The sequence below is a fragment of the Periplaneta americana genome, chromosome 16 (assembly GCF_040183065.1).
Source record: "Periplaneta americana isolate PAMFEO1 chromosome 16, P.americana_PAMFEO1_priV1, whole genome shotgun sequence".
Lineage (NCBI taxonomy): Eukaryota > Metazoa > Arthropoda > Insecta > Blattodea > Blattidae > Periplaneta > Periplaneta americana.
Window position 1 is genome coordinate 122,311,720 of NC_091132.1, and position 13,518 is coordinate 122,325,237.

The following is a 13,518-nucleotide window of genomic DNA, read 5'->3' on the forward strand; positions in this document are numbered from 1 at the left end:
GGGGAGATGAACATTTATCCTTTTTAGCACATGGATAATAGAATATACTTTTCTGCAGGTTTCTGTGATTTGCAGGTCCCAGTTGAGATTATTATCCATGTGAATGCCAAGATTTTTTACTGAAGAACTGAAAGAGATATGCATTGTACTTACTTTAACGGGGAAAATGTCAAGGTGTTTTACAGCGTCGGTTTGCCGTTTGTGTCCTAATATGATTGCTTGTGTCTTTCCAGGATTGATTTTAAGATGGAGTTTCTTTGTCCATGTCACAATCGAGTCAATGTCTTCGTTCAATTTATCTATAGCGTCATTTACTCGGTCTAAGCGGGAAGAGATGTAGCATTGAAGGTCGTCAGCATACAAGTGATAGTTACAATGCCTTACAAGAGATGTAATATCATTGACATATATTGTGAACAACAATGGTCCGAGTACCGAACCCTGTGGTATACCTGATGTTATGTTAAGCCAAGAAGAGCTTCGATTCCCGGATACAACACATTGTTGTCTTTCCCGTAAGTAGGATTCGAACCAACTCACAGCAGTCTCTGACAAATGCAGATTTCTCAATTTAAGGGTGAGCAGGTCAAAATTTACAGAGTTAAAAGCTTTGCTAAGGTCAAGAAGTGTTAGTATTGTTACTTTATTAGAGTCGATTGCTTCACGAATGTCTTCGGTCACTTTAAGTAGAGCAGTGCTTGTGTTGTGTCCAGCTCTGAAACTTGACTGATACTTGTCAAATAGTTTGTGTTCGTTCATGCAGTTAGTAATTTGTCTGTGTACAATTCTTTCCAGTGCTTTTGAAATGGCTGGCAGGATACTGATTGGTCTATAGTCGTTCGGGTCGGTGGGAACTTTGACTTTTGGAAGAGGAAGAACGAAAGCTTGCTTCCATATGTTAGGGAAAGTTGAAGTGATTAAGGAACTATTGAATATGTGTGCAATTGTAGGTATTACTAACACCAATCACATAAATAATAGTAAGAATTGCGAACTAAAAACAACTAAAGCATTAAATTTTAAAGAAAGATTGGAATGGACATTCTTCGTTTTTTCGTCAAATATTAGGACTCTCATCAGTCTTCCATCTTCCAACTTATATTAAATCAAGAATATCACTGGACCCGTACCGTTTTTGACACAAATGAATATACATAATGAAACTACATGAATTTCTCTAACAACTGATACCATAAAAAAAAAAAAAAAAAAAAAAAAATGGACCTTCATCATTATTCCCCCCATGTCTTCAAATGATAACTTTAATATTATGTATAATGCTAAAGAACTATAGCAGAATATAAATGATAACTTGGATATTATTTATATCGCTAAAGAACGATAGCAAATACAAATGATAACTTGGATATTATTTATATCGCTAAAGAATGATAACAAAATAAAATGATAACTTGAACAAGGCTCGAACCCATAACCTACGAATCATTTTGCGAGCACTCTACCGCTACTCTACGAGACGCAGATTTCGAATCCGTTCAAGGTTCCGAAAATGCTTACACAAGCGGAGTGTGCCTATTAATATCTGTAAATTTTATGTTTTTAACCATACTTCTAATAATACTAATACTAAATAATTAGTTATAACAATATCAATAGTAAATAATTAGTTTTAGTAATAGTAATGCTGATCTGCTCCCAAAGACGTGCTTTGCTCATTTGAGTGGCGCTAGTATCATGTTTGTTTGTAAATCTACTTCTAATTGAACAATTTCAAATAAATTTCAAATTTATTAAAATTAGCGTTTAGTCATGTCTGTTGATTAACTGTCACATCCGTGGACATAATATATCAACGGAAGTGATGTCCACGGACGTGACGAATTTACTTCACATTTTTTAGTTCAAAAAATTTTCTTTTCAAGTAATAACATTTCTAGTTCATTGACAACACTTAATTGTAGGGATTAAAATTCATTTACAACTTAAACTGTATAGCGATGTTCACTTAGTTTTACTTTTACTTTTAATTTTAATAATTTTTATGAAAATTCACGCACTAAAAAGAATTCGAAATTTCCTTTCGTTGCTTCTCAAGAAGAATTTAGCGCAGTCGCTCTTGATGCCTCATTTTGATTACTGTGACACTCTCTACACTGACCTTAACATAAGTCTGACAGACAGACTACAGCGTGTTCATAATGCATGTGTTCGATTTATTTGCAACGTCCGTAGAACTGACCGTATCACACCTTCACTAAATATGCTGTCCTGGGTCCGTCTCAAAGAGCGAAGAACTATTCACTCTCTCACTTTACTCTTCAATATTCTTCAAACCTCTAACCCTAGATACTTAGCTTCTCGTTTTCAACATTTGTCCTCATATCACGAAATAGATACTCGCTCACAACACCATATCACACTCTCCATTCCTAAACCAGAACATCCTTCTACTCTTCATCTTTCACGGTCTCTGCAGCTCATCTCTGGAACTCTCTACCACAACATGTCAGAGACTGTCGCACATTGTCTAGTTTCAAAAATAAATTAAAATTACACTTTTTCAATTCAGATTCCTTTCAGTTATAAGTCCTTTTCTCTGCGATAGTTTTGTAAAAATATAGGCTTTTCTTTCCTTCCTTTCCCCTTTTTGTTCTCTTTATCAGCCGATGAATTTATTAGCATAGCCATTTTATTGTGAATTGTATTTAATATTCGTATTTCTTTTCTTTTTTATTATTATTTTATTACATTCCATTTTGTTATATTCTACCTTACGTTTTCCATATTAACCATTTGTACTAAATGCACACGATCACAACACTCCACAATATTATCCATTCCCTCCCATCGAACATCCTCATATTCATCTTCTTTCACTGTAGCTGTTCCTCGGCTTTGGAATTCCCTACCGAGTAATGTCAGGGACTGTCAGACATCAAACCAATTTAAGAATAGGCTAACGAAATATTTTTCTAACAATTCTTGTTAACAATAATAGCTGTTTCAGGTTTCTCAATGTTTAATGGTTATATATATCACAGATAAATATCTAAATTATTATTATTATTATTATAACTATTTCTTACCAATGTTTATTATTGTCACACTAACATTACTTATCCAACTTTCATTATTTACTTTCATGTTGTTTTATGGTCTAGATATTAATGTAATAACTATGTAAGCTATTGTATTCAATTAGAATTAGAGTCTGGCTAGGCGGAAGAGAAGGCCTACTGGCCTTAGCTCTGCCAGATTAAATAAATAAATAATTATTATTGTTATTATGATTATTATGATGATGATTATTATTATTATTATTATTATTATTATTATTATTATTAAATGAGTTGCTTTTACTATATTTTAATGTATTTTACTCTCTTTTTTCTATTATTGTATTATTTTCATGTTGTTTAGTATCGATTTTATTATGCTATTATTATTTTTTTCGCAATATGTTAGTATTATGTTCTTTAACTTTTTGTTAAATTTTAACTCCTTGTATACTTTGTGACCTGGTAGAGTGTAAGAGAAGGCCCTATGGCCTTAACTTTGCCAGTATAAATAAAGAATTATTATTATAATTATAATTATTATTATTATTATTATTATTATTATTATTATTATTATTATTATTATTACAAACTAGCCGTACCCGTGCGCTCCGCTGCACCTGTTAGAAATAAATATAAAGTAATTACATAATTAAAATAGGACGTTTGATCCAGGGAACATTCGTTTTTGATAGAAGGATAAATCGTTTAATATGTTACTTAATTTAAATTGTATTTAAATAATTTAAATGCGGTCATTTTGTTCCAGAGAGCAATCATTTGTTGCAATGACAATTCTTTAACATGTTTCTTAATTATTATTACATGCAACCATAGTTTAATGAAGATTGACATCATTTAGATTTATTGTGTATACTTTATATTACTTGCTATATGTTTCCATTGAATTATGGTAATAACTTAATTTTAACCCTTGTTTTCTACGTCTTCAGTAAATGGCGCTTGGCCCACCATGGTTCTGAACCCTTCAAGTAACTTAAATAGTGATACAGCATAAACAGTGATATGTAATTATATTTCTTTCTTTCGAAAATGTAAGCCTTGTTCAAGTTATCATTTTATTTTGTTATCATTCTTTAGCGATATAAATAATATTCAAGTTATCATTTGTATTTGCTATCGTCTTGTATATCCTTAAATTTCACTCAGAAGTTGCTGTATTAACATTATAGAATTATGTGCATCTAGAGAAACTACACTTTCCAAAGGTTTTTTTTTAGTGGGTTATTTTACGACGCTTTATCAACAGCTTAGGTTATTTAGCGTCTGAATGAGATGAAGGTGATAATGCCGGTGAAATGAGTCCCGGGTCCAACACCGAAAGTTACCCAGCATTTGCTCATATTGGGTTGAGGGAAAACCCCGGAAAAAACCTCAACCAGGTAACTTGCCCCGACCGGGAATCGAACCCGGGCCACCTGGTTTCACGACCAGACGCGCTAGCCGTTACTCCACAGGTGTGGACACTTTCCAAAGGTGAAATAATAATTAAACAATTAATTAACTTTCGATATTACTTCATACAAATACAAAAACATTCTCTGTATGCTATGTTTAATAGCTTTCGATTGTTGTTGTCCAAGGCCCCTTATAGACGAAGTCATTTGTTTTTATTTCAATACAGCGCCTTAGATGGCGTTGTTATTGTAATTTTAAAACTCATTTATCTCATTAAATATCAGTCGTATCAAAATTTGGTATAGAATAAAACTTATCGGAAATCATGTTTAAAGAAACGTTTCTTATGTAATATTTTTCACGAAAATTAATAATAAGGGAGATATTTCGATTTATTTAATTCAGGCCCCCTTATAACCCCCTTTTAAATAAAGTATTTTGAATGCCGTATAGCCTAAAATCTAAGTAACAACGAACTTAATTTATATTCCAATTTTCATATAAATCGGTTCAGCCATTATCGCGTGAAAGGTAACAAACATCCAGACAGACATACAGACAGACAGACAGACAGACATACAAACAAAAATTTCAAAAAAGCGATTTTCGGTTTCAGGATGGTTAATTATACATGTTAACACCAATTATGTTTGGAAAATCGAAATTTACGAGAACAATTTTGGCTACAGATCTATTTTTAGTATAGATAGAATCAGATTTATTATTAGTAGAGCTAGGATTTTGATGACCTATAAATCATAAAAAAAGTCCTAAAAACAATGCTTTTATGACCTAAAAATCTTTAAAAAATGCCCTTAAAAATGCCCTAAAATTTAATCTTACATTCTAAAATTGGCTTAGTAGAAAAATGAGTTTTGTGCTACTTAATATTTAGACTAGTAATTAAATTAAATTCTAGTACCAACATTTAAGTTTATTTAATTTTACGTAATGTTTTCTAAGTGGTACACTTTAATTAATTATTTTACCGGATGTAGTTTCCATGTAGCCCATCACAAGGCCACTCTTATACGGAATTAGCAAGTATAGAGAAGTCTATATTGAAGGGATGGTTGGACTGATCCATTACATGGGATGTACTACGTTAAAAATGCAATATTTGTGTAGAAAAACTATTAAAATATTATACAAAATAATGGGTATTAGCCACCGGCGTAGCTCGGTCATTTAAGGCGCTTGCCTGCCGATCCGGAGTTGCGCTCGGGAGCGGGTTCGATTCCCGCTTGGGCTGATTATCTGATTGGGTTTTTTCAGAGGTTTTTTCCAACCGTAAGACAAATGTCAGGTAATCTATGGCGAATCCTCGGCCTCATCTCGCCAAATATTATATCACTATCATCAACTCCATCGATGCTAAATAACCTCGTAGTTGGTACAGCGTCGTCAAATAACCAAGTAAAAAATAATGAGTATTAATGGACAAAATATGTAGACAAAATGTCAAAGGAAATAAACATTATTTTATATTGATATTGGGGATTTGCGGCCAGAATAAAGTGAAAATGCCTCAAAAATGTCCGAATAACTCAAAAGATGCTCTTATGAGTTGAAACAGGCAAAAAATGCAAAAAAATGTCCTAACAAATATGTCTTAAAACACTCAGTTTATCATATAACATATGAATACTAAAGCAGCTATGTTTCTGGCTTACTAGAAAAAAGATGCAATTTCATCAAAATCCTAGCCCTAATTATTAGTATTGATATTGAGTGCTTAGAATTATTATTTTCGGAGAAACGGTCCTGTAACAGCAAAACGCAGCCTATCTTTCCATGAGAATGACCATGTAACATTTATTTTGTCAGTTAAAATGATCAAAAGTGTGCCACACTTGCATTTCACTATATTCTGCTTGTGAATGATCAGAGTACCTCACCTGCTTCCAGCAACAGTATTTTCCAAAACGGTATCTCGCTGAGTCTGGAGGCCATGACAGATCCTGCCACTCCTGCTCCCACGATAATGAAGTCGTATTCATTCTGCAACTCATCTGGAGAGTCCCTGACCCCAAGTCTGCGACAGGGATCCGATATGTCGCACTGTCCCTTCAACACATATTCGACCAAGCCCATAAAGAGCGCGAAACCGGCTCCACAAGTCCCTGCTAGGAAAGAGGTGTCGTCGAAAGTACACCCGCACGAGGCGTGAGTCAAGTTCATGTTTCTACAACAACGTACTCCTTAGCACCTGCAAACCAGTCACATCTCAGATCCCCACACAAGGACGCATTTTGCGGGGCACTGCGCTTGATAAGGCAGACGTTCTCACCGCAAGGCTAGCGTTATCGCGATCGTGCTCAGTCAGGTGTCCTAGATAACATGCAAGAGAATTCATACATTCCCTTCTCTGTCAAAAGCGATTAGGATGGACACGCTCGGAAAGCCTACTATAGTTTAACCTCAAACAATACACTTTTAACTCATGTACTTGGAATCTTTACTGTGCTAAAAAGAAAACCAAAAGAGTCGATTGTATCATTATACAGATCGGCATGAAATATTTATTAATCGGCATAGCTATATTTAAAGATGTGTATTATTATTTGCTTTGATACAGTCGGATTTCGACGCTGGTAACTCGGGTTCGAATCTCGGCTGGCCCAAGTAAAATTTATGGTGGACAAAGACGGTGCTTGGTGGTAGGTTTCCGCGAATACTCTCGTTTGCATTCGCCATAAGTTCGCCTCCAATTGTGCAACTAGAACAGGCCTGCAGAACCCGTAAGTAGGGGAAATATGACGTTAGCCTCAGTCCACTTCTATTGGGGATGATCGACATTCTCTGCCTGTGGCGGCATGTAATTTTCGAAAAGGGCTGTAATAAATTAATTTTATTTATAATGCGTTATCTCGTTTCAAGATTTACAATTATGCTAGATTTCTTGTCGGTAGTTTCTTTGAGGTTTCTTTGCACCTAACCTGCTTTAGATTTTCGAAAACTTTCCTCCTATCATCACCTACTAAAACATAAATTTATAGCATTTAAGTAATGAATCTTGAAAGTCACTATTAATTTCAATTCAAAATGACAACAACGAATGACGTCTTTAATTTAACAGTATATAAATAAATAATCAATATACAGTTCGTAATAATGAACTTACCCGGAAGTTTGTGCATTCCATAATTCTTAATATGGACTTTGTTGAAATGTGGTTTAATATTGAAATGACGAGTAGAAATAAATTGGATGGGACACAGTAAATAAGCAATTCTTTCGTCTTCTTTAACAACAAAATAATCATATTCCCGTATCCTTTCGAAGTAGTATTTCTTCACGGTTCTCTTTAAACTGAGTAACGGTATTGTGTATTTATTTATTCATTTATTATTATTATTATTATTATTATTATTATTATTATTATTATTATTATTATTATTATTATATATTTCTTTATTTAGCTGGAGTGCGTTACAATGTTGAATGTCAGCATTGACTTCCGGTCATATAGCTATCAATCACTTATCAACGTACAATTTATTTATCGTCCTATTACTAGTAAACCCAGTTAAGACCAGTAATGCAAGTTTTGTAAAAACAAGAATTAAAAATTTATTAATGCACGAAAAATCATAATAAATTCTTCAAATAAAGTAATTGGTTTGTTGCCTACATGCAACATTTCGGATTTATTTCATTTTAGTAGAATACAGAGCACGGAAAGACATGTCAGGGACTGTACTTAACTTATTTTACACAAAAAGTGAACTTAATCGGCTTTACTAGTAATAGGACGATATATACGTAAGTAGACATTCTTACATTATATCCACACATACATTTTAAAATTTATTTCACACGTCTTTTAACTAATTTATTTCCCTCATTCATTTTTCTCTTACTTTCTAAAGGTATGTTCCTAAGTATTTTATTATCTGTTCATTTGTAATTCTTGATAGCGTATTGTATACCTGCCGCCGCGAGAATTAATGTTGATGCAGTCGAGCGTAACTAGAACGTATGACCGCACTGTTAGAAAAGTTGGATGGGGTAAGGAGGGGTAGTGAGGCAGTCGCTCTGAGGAGCTACAGTTCTGCAGGTCTGACCTAGAATGTCAGAGCGGCGGCAAAAGGGACTACAGTTTCAGGGCGTCAATAATATATGTGAAAACTTGTGTGAATGGCGCTAAGCCAGTTTCCACCATTGCAAAGAAAAAAATTGTACATTATATACGCATAATTTTTCCGAACTTCAGAGATTGCAAAAACAATTATTTATGTGGAAATTAAGAAATTTTTTATACAAGGCAGTAGGTACTTAACACATCAGTTGAATTTTTCTTTCAAAATCATAGATTTATTCATCATAATCATAATCATCACTCATTCATTCAAGTATGCTAGGACCCAATGGCTGTTACGGTCTACATTGAAAATCCGCACATAGAAACACTCACTAACCTCATCTTGTAGACGGTAATGAAACATGACTTTTGGAAATATACAGGGTTTTCATTTCATAACCTCCCAGACTAAGTTAACTATTTATTTTAATTAAATTTAAATAAAAAAACATGTCAAATTAGATATTGAGAGGGAAATTTGAAACCAGTATTAATTGCATTTTAGGTTTCACCCCTTCACCATTCTCCCTTTGAAATTTCAAATGACACCCCTATTTTTTAACTAATGGCGGGCACTTGACTTCCATCATTCACCTAAGCGTCCCCATCTACTGGGCGACCAGCCGAAGCTTGTAATTATTTCAGCCACCACAAAGGCGTTGCCCTTGGTGCACCAAAGGAGGCGAACTACGTAACATTGTATGATGATTAATGGGGCAGGTAGGGAAAAACTGGGAGCACTCTGTGAAAACCTACCTACCGTTTTGTCGAACCGGGTAACAGCGTGAAAATTCGACTCTCTGGGCATTCGGCTAATGGTGTGGTGGCATCCGTAGGCTATATTATGATACTCACATTTGAAAGATAATTCAATTGTTTATACATCTCATTAATTTGTTCTCACATCTTTTGTTTCACATTGTCGCCTGGCAACCTGGGTTGCTGTTTTATTTAGTGGCAGAAGTATTGCATGGGGGAGTGTGGGTCATAATTTACTGGAGTTCGAGCAAATATTGTAAAAGATGTCGCGACATAAATCTAGCTTTGCGAGACTTATGATGGGAAATTTGTAATTATTTAAAAAATGGAGATTTTCGAAAACTCTAACCTTGAATTATAATGTGTGAAAAGAGATGTAAATATTTCCGGCAGAGGAGGAGAGAAGTATAATTGCTATTGAACGGATGGCAGAGGTCTTATTTCTCGCTTGACTTGTGGTTGAGTGGTCTTCCCTTGTCCAAATTCGAGATAAGCTTTTAAGGAATCCAAAGGTTCATTGCCGCCCTCATACAAGCCTTCCATCGGTCCCTATCCTGGGCAAGATTAATCCAGTCCCTATCATCATATCTCACCTCCCTCAAATCTATATTAATATTATCTTCCCATCTACATCTCGGCCTCCGTAACGGTATTCTCCCTCAAGCCTTCCAGCAACATTCTATATGCATTTCTCGATTCAACCACACGTGCTACATACCTTGCCCATCTCAAAACGTCTGGATTTAATATTCCTAATTATGACAGGTGAAGAATACAATGCGTGCAGTTCTACGTTGTGTAACTTTATCCATTCTCCTGTAACTTCATCCCTCTTAGCCCCAAATATTTTCCTAAGCATCGTATTCCCAAACACCCTAAGTCTCTGTTCCTCTCTCAAAGTGAGATTCCAAGTTTCACAATCATACAGAACAGCCGGTAATATAACTGTTTTTTTTTTTAATTTAAATTCTAACTTTCAAGTTTTTTTGAGAGCAGATTGGACGACAAAAGCTTCTTAACCGAATAATAATAGGCATTTTCTTTATTTATTCTGCGTTTATTTTCCTCCCGAATGTCCTTATATTTGTTACTGTTGCTCCAAGATATTTGAAATTTTCCACCTTTTCAAAGGATGTTTCCAATTTTTATTTTTCTATTTCGTGCTATTACAACTGATAATAGCAATAACATTAACTTACTTACTTACTGGCTTTTAAGAAACCCGGAGGTTCATTGCCGCCCTCACATAAGCCCGCCATTGGTCCCTACCCTGAGCAAGATTAATCCAGTTTCTATCATCATATCCCACCTCCCTCAAATCCATTTTAATATTATCTTCTCATCTACGTCTCGGCCTCCCCAAAGGTCATTTTCCCTCCAGCCTCCCAACTAACATTCTATATGCATTTCTGGATTCGCCCATACGTGCTACATGCCCTGCCCTCTCAAACGTCTGGATTTAATGTTCCTAATTATGTCAGGTGAAGAATACAATGCGTGCAGTTCTGTGTTGTGAAACTTTCTCCATTCTCCTGTAAATTAATCCCTCTTAGCCCCAAATATTTTCCTAAGCACCTTATTCTCAAACACCCTTAACCTATGTTCCTCTCTCAAAGTAAGAGTCCAGGTTCACAACCATATAGCACAACCGGTAATATAACTGTTTTATAAATTATAACTTTCACATTTTTTTGACAACAGACTGGATGTTAAAAGATTCTCAACCAAATAATAACAGGCATTTCCCATATTTATTCTGGGTTTAATTTCTTCCCGAGTATCATTTATATTTGTTACTATTGCTCCCAAGTATTTGAATTTTTCCACCTCTTCAAGAGATAAATTACCAATTTTTATATTTCCATTTCGTACAATATTCTCGTCACGAGACATAATCATATACTTTGTCTTTTCGGGATTTACTTCCAAACATATTTCTTTACTTGCTTCAAGTAAAATTCCCGTATTTTCCCTAATCGTTTGTGGATTTTCTCCTAACATATTCACGTCATCCGGATAGACTAGCACCTGATGTAACCCTTTCAATTCCAAGCCCTCTCTGTTATCCTGGACTTTCCTAACGGCATACTCTAGAGCAAAATTAAAAAGTAAAGTTGATAGTGCATCTCCTTGCTTTAGCCCGCAGTGAATTGGAAACGCATGTGACAGAAACTGACCTATACGGACTCTGCTGTACGTTTCAGTGAGACACGTTTTAATTAATCGAACTAGTTTCTTGGGAATACCAAATTCAATAAGAATATCATATAAAACTTCTGTCTTAACCGAGTCATATGCTTTTTGAAATCTTTGAATAACTGATGCACTGTACCCTTACACTCCCATTTTTTCTCAATTATCTGTCGAATAAAAAGTATCTGATCAATAGTTGATCTATTACGCGTGAAACCACACTGATGATCCCCAATAATTTCACCTACATATGGAGTTAATCTTCTCAGAAGAATATTGGACAAAATTTTGTACGATGTCAACAGAAGTGTTATTCCTCGAAAGTTACAGTTAGTCCCCCTTTTTAAAGATAGGTACGATTATAGACTCCTGCCATTGTTCTGATGATAGTAGTAATAATAATAATAATAATAATAATAATAATAATAATAATAATAATAATAATAATAATAATAGGAAAAATAAAATGAATACCTCAGTTTTTCAGCGTACGCTGTGCTTTATTTTTGCTAATATCCAAATACAGAAATTGAACAAATCTCACTGTGAGTTTTTAAGTAAATTAAGTAGAGAAAGAAACATAATTGTATCAGTTATATATATTACCAGTGCATATTTTAGTGGTATTTATGGGGAAAAATACGTTTCGACGCCTTTTCTTTCCAAGAACTCTTAATTAAATCTGAAACTTTTTCTGCTGCCATCACAATTACAGATGTCGGATTACTGTTGGGAACTCTAGGAAAAATACTGGCGTCTACCACCCTCAAATTCGTGACTCCGTGTACCTTCAGATGTTTATCTACAACAGCCATATTATCCTTTGCTGGTCCCATCTTACAAGACCCTGCTTGGTGGTTCTCCGGTCCCAGATTCTGACGAATTTCACAAGCGAAGAATTCATCTGTGCCGAAATCGTAGGCTTCGCAAGCCTTGCTTTTGACTGGGTTGACAGTGACTCCATATTCTTGTAACGCGGGTGTCTTGGACAAGGCAATGCATAGCTTGATACCTTCAACGATGACGTCCACATCGTGCTGAGAGTCCAGGTAATTGGGGAAGATGAGCGGATGATCCAGAGGGTTAGAGGTGTTCAGTTTTAGGTATCCTCGGCTGTGGGGGTAGACGAGGGTGGGGCGTGCCACCAGTTCTCTCGGAGGACAGTTTCCTAGTTGGCCGGTCAGTTCGCACTCTTCAGGTGTCCCCGTTTCCGAACACTGGGCCCAGTAACCGTTGAAGAACAGCTATTAATGGGAAAAGAGAAAAAAAATTGCATTTAGAACAGGGCTGGGCACATTACGTGATTCTGAGAAATGAGCGCTGTGTGCTTTAAAGAGCGGTTCTTCCGAGCGCTTGACGTATGCATATTGTACGTCATTCAGTGTCGATGCAGTGGTGACTCTGCAGTATGATGGCGAACTTTGAAGACGGAACTTCCGCTCATACACTAAAGCGGCCCGCTACTCCCAATGCTTTTAATGTATCACGGGAGGAGGAGTTCTTTTTGGTAAAGAGCAGTGGATTAGCAAAGTGTTTAATTTGTCATAAAAAACTCCAACTGATTAAGAAGTTCAGTATCCAACGACATTATTCTTTACAACATGCTACTGAATATGACAAATATATTGGTAATGAACCCCTAAATTAATACAACTAAAAAATGTTGTTCAGTTACATTATATTAGAATATCTATTTGATATTTATATTGCACTATAAGTTATTATACATTAAGTAATATATAATTTTAAATTATATAAGGTCGCGGCCCTGTAAGGCCCGGGTGGCGTGGGTCGGGTAAAAAGAAACTAAAAGAGAGAAGTTAAACTAAGGGAAAAAAGAAGAAAAAATTATACAAGTATTATGTTATATCATATATCATATCATCATATCATATCATATCATATCATATCATATCATATCATATCATATCATATCATATCATGTCATGTCATGTCATGTCATGTCATGTCATATCATATATCGTATTGTATCGTATCGTATCATATATCATGTATCATATATCTTATCATATATCATATCATATA

At 35.0% G+C, this 13,518-nt stretch overlaps 2 protein-coding genes across 3 annotated transcripts in view; both read right to left on the reverse strand.

Moving 5' to 3' along the window:
• LOC138691193 (glucose dehydrogenase [FAD, quinone]-like) overlaps positions 1-6,687 on the reverse strand; it is a 38,942-nt gene extending 32,255 nt beyond the window's left edge. Inside the window, exon 1 of the mRNA XM_069812975.1 lies at positions 6,335-6,687. Within this exon, the coding sequence (XP_069669076.1) occupies positions 6,335-6,617 (283 nt within the window). The 5' untranslated portion in view covers positions 6,618-6,687. The remainder of the gene's footprint in view (positions 1-6,334) is intronic.
• Positions 6,688-11,947: 5,260 nt separating this feature from the next.
• Positions 11,948-13,518, reverse strand: part of LOC138691194 (glucose dehydrogenase [FAD, quinone]-like) — a 177,845-nt gene continuing 176,274 nt past the window's right edge. For both annotated transcript variants that reach the window (XM_069812977.1, XM_069812976.1), the window contains exon 6: positions 11,948-12,716. In XM_069812977.1, coding sequence (XP_069669078.1) covers positions 12,090-12,716 — 627 coding nt within the window. In that variant the 3' untranslated portion in view covers positions 11,948-12,089. The remainder of the gene's footprint in view (positions 12,717-13,518) is intronic.